Source organism: Periplaneta americana, chromosome 5 (genome assembly GCF_040183065.1).
Source record: "Periplaneta americana isolate PAMFEO1 chromosome 5, P.americana_PAMFEO1_priV1, whole genome shotgun sequence".
Taxonomy (NCBI): domain Eukaryota; kingdom Metazoa; phylum Arthropoda; class Insecta; order Blattodea; family Blattidae; genus Periplaneta; species Periplaneta americana.
In genome coordinates this window covers 75736238-75742566 of record NC_091121.1, presented here as the reverse complement: position 1 = coordinate 75742566, position 6329 = coordinate 75736238, and the positions used below count along the sequence as shown (strand labels likewise).

The 6329-nt window shown below is 33.0% G+C and overlaps 1 protein-coding gene across 1 annotated transcript; it reads left to right on the top strand.

The window, feature by feature from the left end:
- The first annotated feature begins 947 nt into the window (after window positions 1–947).
- LOC138700505 (uncharacterized) lies at window positions 948–5932 on the top strand. Its single transcript, XM_069827106.1, has 4 exons — window positions 948–1127; window positions 2854–3083; window positions 3355–3422; window positions 5760–5932. Exons 1-3 carry the CDS (start codon window positions 1015–1017, stop codon window positions 3357–3359), a joined length of 348 nt encoding a protein of 115 aa, XP_069683207.1. The 5' UTR covers window positions 948–1014; the 3' UTR covers window positions 3360–3422; window positions 5760–5932.
- The last annotated feature ends 397 nt before the right edge of the window (window positions 5933–6329 follow it).

Below are 6329 nucleotides of genomic sequence, written 5' to 3'. Positions count from 1 at the left end.
TTTATATATAGGAAAGAGAAGAGAAATGGACCTAAAACTGTCAACGGAAGATAATTTGTCTTACATGCCTTAGTAGGGTAAAGTTGCCTAATTCCGTGATACGTTTTTTTACTGAATGTCACAGGATTGGGTATCTTGCTAGAAAGTTCACCGATGTTTCAAAACTAGGCAAAAGATGTACTCTTTCGAGAAATATGTCTGACCCTATGGGCGAATGGCAAGGCTTTGACTGACATTCAATTTTAAAAAAGTATCACGGAAATAGGCAACTTTACCCTATTCCTTCCGCAGTCATTCATTTTATTTTATATCGGTACTAAATTACGAGGAGCAAATCGCACTTCCAGTAAAATAGTGTCGTAACTCGAAAATTGTGATTTGTAAAGATATGCTATTTCCTAGTAAACTACTGCTGTAAAAATGTTTTAATAAATAAGTACCAGAACCTTTAATAATGCACAATTTTATTATTAGAATTTTATATCTCCAACTAGTAAAACAGCGTTGGAAATATTTTACGAACGTTATATGAGATTTTTGACTTACGACAGTATTTTACTGGGTGTGCGAAATGCTGATCGCGTTTATAATTTCCGTTCTTAGACAAAATTTTTAATTTTCAATTTCCTTACGCTTTAGAAGTTACAGCGAGAAAAATTATATTATTCAGATATTTTAGATATACATGAAATTTAAATATACCCGAAGTTTCTATAAAATCTTAAATTTCCTAAAAATATTAATAATTTTCGAAATCTATGAATTTGTCGGCCATATTGACAATTCATAATAAGCTCCTGATTGGCTACTTCATGTTGTCGTAGCTGTTTCCTATTTGTTGACAAACGACGCTAATCGTGATTGGCTGTTCAGAATTTGGACTCACTCAATATAGGTGAACTTTTTCAAATCTTTCTGACATTTTGCGTTTTGCTGTTGTTGAGATAAGTTCGAACGGAGCGGCGAAGTGTGAATTTTTTTGTGATATCTGGTCTGTTGGTGTGATAATTTGAGATGGAGGCGCATAGTATGTTGCTTTACTTTTTCTCTTCATCGCCTGTGTTACAAGATGAGAGATTCGACATCGTTGGAAATCTTCCTATTGAAATTTCCGTCATGATTCTCAGGTAAGAATATTGATTAATTCACAAGATAGTATTGTAGGCCTGTCCATAGTGAAGGAAACTGAGTAAAAATTAATATATGACTGAATATTTTTATTGCCAACTGACGTAGAAGTAATTATTATATATAGACATACTGTATTATAACTATAAAATTAATTTGTAGATAAAATTTCCGTCTCCTGTAGTGCGATTCCTGTAAACTGAAATTAGTCCCTTACGTTCAGCAGGCCTAGGCCTTAATTCTTTTTCACAAAGAAAGCGTTCAAATATATTATGTTTTGTCGTCTTATAATAAAATACTTTCTGGAAGAAACGGTGCGTTAAATTTTAAGAGCGTAGTAGATACTAGAATATACTGTGCAATGTTGAATGCAAGACAAAGACATAGGCCTAATTTTAACCAAACGTACTGAAACAACGAAGCAAACAATTTACGAGTATTTATATAGAGAACACAGGAGTTAACTTGCAAAATGAGATATCGCTAAATTGTATTTATACACGTTCGAGTATCTTTGATATCTTCAGGGTCGATATTATATTATAGACTAATTCACCTCTTTCGCTTGTAAGTTATGTATTTGTAGTAGGCTAGTTATGAAGAGTGTGTCCCTCGAGAAATTAGAATTTCTGCCATTAAATAGAAGTTAATTCTGTTGTCAATTCTCGGAGAATTACACAACATTCCTGATCTTATTAAGGTTATGATATCTTTTTATATGAACATTATTAAGATACAGCATAGTCTGGTATAAAAGTAGGATGTGCAAAAATTTACACACACAGACCTATTTATGAAATAGCCTACTGTATGACAACTGTAGATTAACCAACTGGTAATTCTAGAGGACGACCACTCTAAGATTTTGAACTTCTTTTTTTTTTTTTTTTTTTTCACAAACGACTATTTTATGCTCGATTTTCGAAAGGTAATGCAAAAAAAGCAGAAACTCGTAATTTCGACTGTAACCTAACATAACATATCGCAACCTAACATAACTTTAACTAACCTTAACTCGAGAAAAACTAAGCTAACTTCAATTCACAAAATATGTTGGACCGACAAGTCAATACAAACAAATAAATGATAATTTATTATTAATTATATTTTTTATTAATTGTGTTTATTATTGTCATTATTGAGTGTAATTAGTTACCACTGCCATCGTGTGAATAAATACATATAGGCTACATACATATTTTAATATAAGTTGTTAAATTGTTACTCAATCTAAGCTGTAAGACTTCTGTCACAATGGAAATACTTACAAAACCAATATTTTTAAACTAGGCTAGCTTATAACTTTTACAATTTCACTGTTACGTACTACAATTTTTGTAAATGTTTAAACAAAATCATATAAGTAAAATTCAATAAGGTTACTAGGCCTATTATAGTAAAGCAGTTCAACAATATAATGGATATTTCATACGTGGGCCTAGCAATTCTAGTCGAATGACGTGAAATAGAAACAGATTAATTATCTCTTAGTTTGAGCAAATATTCTTAAATGATATTTAAAATATGGCATTGTGAGGGCTGAGATTAGTCTTACTGATATGTCTATAATTTTGAAACATTGGCACTATAATGTATATTCAAATTGTGTTCTGTTAGGTTAAGGCATATAGTTCTGCGTTTTGTTTCATTACAATAAAATGTTTCAAGGTACGTTTTGATGTCTTATCAGTCTATCGTTTTAATTTTAGTATGTTTAATTTACAGGAATCTGGATCCCAGAACGCTGCTATCTGCAGCCATGGTTAATAAGACATGGTTAAATTACTGTCGGGCAGATTCTACTCTACGCAAAAGAATCAAGCAACAGATCGCTATGGAGAGACGAGAACGACTCCGCCCATTCATAGTGACTGTTGACAGACAAGATCGCAACAATTTGCGACCATTCTCGTCGGTGAATGTTCATCGAAGAGTCACATATACTCCTGTATCAAGTAAGTGCTTTTAACTAATTTCTTAATCGAATTAATTTCACACCCACAAAAACGTAAGCCAACAGCAAAAATGAGAATTCTAGGTTAATATAGGTAGGTATTATTTTGTTAGTTAATATTTTCGAATCAATCACAGATGTAATTTTGAGGCAATTATTCAGTTAATTTCTGGATTTTATTTTAAAGAGTATTATCGTGTTCATAAAAAACCATCTATTGGTGGTTAGCATGTCACTCATTGCAAGCGGTCAATTTTGTGATTTCATTACAGACTGACCATCTCTGCATCAATAATCCACATCTTCACCTGTCTTCTCATCAAAGTGCAACCATTGATTAGTGAGTACGTAGTAATATACATAGGCTTATTAACATATTTACAGTTTTTTTACATTTTCATTACCGGTAACTGAATAATATAGAAATAAGGAAGGTATATTTTTATGCAAGTAAAGATTTCATTGCTTCACTGATATAGACCTATTAAGTCAAATGTTACAACACTGCTCTATGGATTTTAATCATTTACCATTTAATTTTACTCGTAGGCCTATTTGACGTTATTTTTGGTAGACCTAAAATATAAAAATCATATTTTCGACGTTCGTATCGGTTTGAGCACATTAATTTACGGTTAAGAATTGGCGGTCAAGTAATAAAAAGTTCGTTCTGTTATTATTTGCGTTTTGTGATTTTACCCGTTTCGTGGTAGAATAGGCCTATGGTTCTCCAGTGACCCAGAGATACGTACTATGCCTCTGAGTTTATGAAGTTATTTTGGCAGTGTGCTTTCGTAATGTGTGATAGGCCAAGTGTTAGGAAGTTCTGCTATTTAGAGTTCGTGTTGATAGTAGATTTGATTATATTCCGTGAAGTTATAATAGATCATTGAGTCTTCTGTTTAACGATCATGGAGGAGGCAGGTCCCGGTCAAGTGAAAGAACTTTAAAACATGGCTCAATATCCAATAAATATCTTCGTTCAAATTTTGGAACTGTGAAATGAACGAGTTTTCGTAAAGTCTAAGATCAGTGATAGGTTAGGTTAGGTTTGTTGAGGCTTTTATCAGCTTATGCTTTGCATATAGCCGACTTTATCTTTGGCTTAAGTGCACAATATCGGAGCGGATGTAGGCATATATTAGCCTAATTGCGTAGCAGTCTCTAGCTGTTCACATAAGTATGCTACTTTTGAACTACTCTTAGGCTATGTTTCGTAGGCATTACTGTTGACCCTGATTCTCATAGCCTATCTATGTTTGTTATGCATTATGTTGGTTTTTAACAGTTGCCCCCCGCTTTATTGTAATATTGTACATGGATATCGTCTTAACAGTTAGAGGAAGCAATAACAAACGAATATAGGCCCTAGAGATAATGTTACATGAGTACTCAGCTTAAGTTATATCTAATTCGTTTTCTTCATTCGTACTGTTCAATTGTGTTACTTCCCGATTTACCACGAAAATTATCTGTAGCTGCATTTAGATTGGCAACAGGCTATGACTGTTTGGCCAAACAACTGCATAGAATTGGAATATATCAGTCCCCTAACTGCCCATTGTGCAACTTAATCCAAGAAATGGATTCGGAACACCTCAAAATCTGTGCTTCAGTGGCTGACCATGATAATATCTTTGAAAAATATTGGAGTGCAAGAGGCCAAATGACTTTATTGCCAAACGCCTGGCATTAGAAAACAAAAACTGTTCAATTGCCAATGTAAAGTTTTGAAGTAAAAAACAAAATATAACGTAATAACCTATAGGCCTACGGATATCGTTCATAAAATTTAAATTGTAATCCTTTCCGTATTAAGTCTTACATGAATCGATCCGATAATTTTTATAGACAGTTTAATTTAGTTGAAATACATTATCGAAGATTTGTCTTAAGAAATTTTGAAGTCGAATTTTTCAACGATCTTGTGGTCTAATGGTTACGGTAATAGATTACTAAGCAGAAGTTTCTGGATCGATTCCTGGTGATTCCAATATGATAAATACAATTAATATAGACATAGCTATATTATGTTGAAAGAGTAGATAAAAGAGAAGAATTTTTATTCCAAACCTCTTTACTTCCACAATCCCATAAGACATTTGAGTTAATGTGTAACTGGCTTATGTGAAAATCTGGCGGCTCCGGTATTGTGTAATTTGTTTAATAGATAGCCAGATGGACAGCGAAATCGCAAGGTCGAGGATCAGTATTAGGTTCGGTTTCCTCAGACTTTTAGTGTGCCTTGCGTGTACGCTTTCTGGTAGGTAGGTAGGTAGATAGACTACATAAAAGCGAGTTTTATTTTATTTGTTTTATTTTATTTACTATTATTATTATTATTATTATTATTATTATTAATAATTTTTTTTTTTGGAAAACGATTAAATATGACCATTTTTGAAAGGAAAATTAAGAAATGCTGTCATGACGGGCTACAGATTTACTTTTGCGGTATTTTATTTTATTTTATTTTTTAATTTTCTTTTCGATGCTTCATTCTGTCTTTCATCCCTAATGTTAGACTAAGTCTTACGTCTGTCTTTCTTTAGAAACAATAATACGAACAAATGGTTCTCTCATCTATTAGAACGCTACTGACTTTTCCAGGGTAAATATTAGTTTGGAACCTGAATCTACTAATATTGTTCGACTTAAATGCTGCTGTGTTTTTCAGATATTGTTCGTCCAGGACCAGCACATTTTCAGCAACGAGTGATGCGTCAGTTTACGGTTGCATCTCTATCACAAGCACAAGGAGACAACAAGAAGAAGAAACCGGTGAAGTCGGCTAGTAAGAGCAACAAGGTATCCACAACAAGGATGAGATTGTAAAGGGAAATCTTGTTAACGAGGTAAGAACATTTATTTCTAAGGCTGGTAATGTAGTAGTGCGTTGTTAAAAGTTGTAGACAGCACTTCTTTCGCTGCTACTAATGAATGAAGACTAGTCCATACATTACTCTGTTCTTGTTTTACGTGAGGGTCAATTCCGATGTTACTAATAATAGCCTACATTTTATCTTTTCAGGTGTATCGAGGCATTGGTGAGAATGGATTCATAAATACGGAGAAATAGACTAATAAAATAATTATTGGTGCTAAATATTGTGGGACGACGACATGAATGAAGCGTTTTCATTCTAAGACGCCAAACATCAATTTAATTTTAATTGTATATATATATACAGTATAACTAAAATGTGAAGACTGTGTACATAAGTACAGTATGTATTGTAGCATATGT

What these genes read in the sequence shown, in the direction of transcription:
- LOC138700505 (XM_069827106.1), top strand. Translation starts at nt 1,015, where the DNA reads ATGGAGGCGCATAGTATGTTGCTTTACTTTTTCTCTTCATCGCCTGTG. An exon ending in ATTTCCGTCATGATTCTCAG is followed by an intron (nt 1,128 to 2,853) that starts GTAAGAATATTG and finishes TTTAATTTACAG; the next exon opens with GAATCTGGATCCCAGAACGC.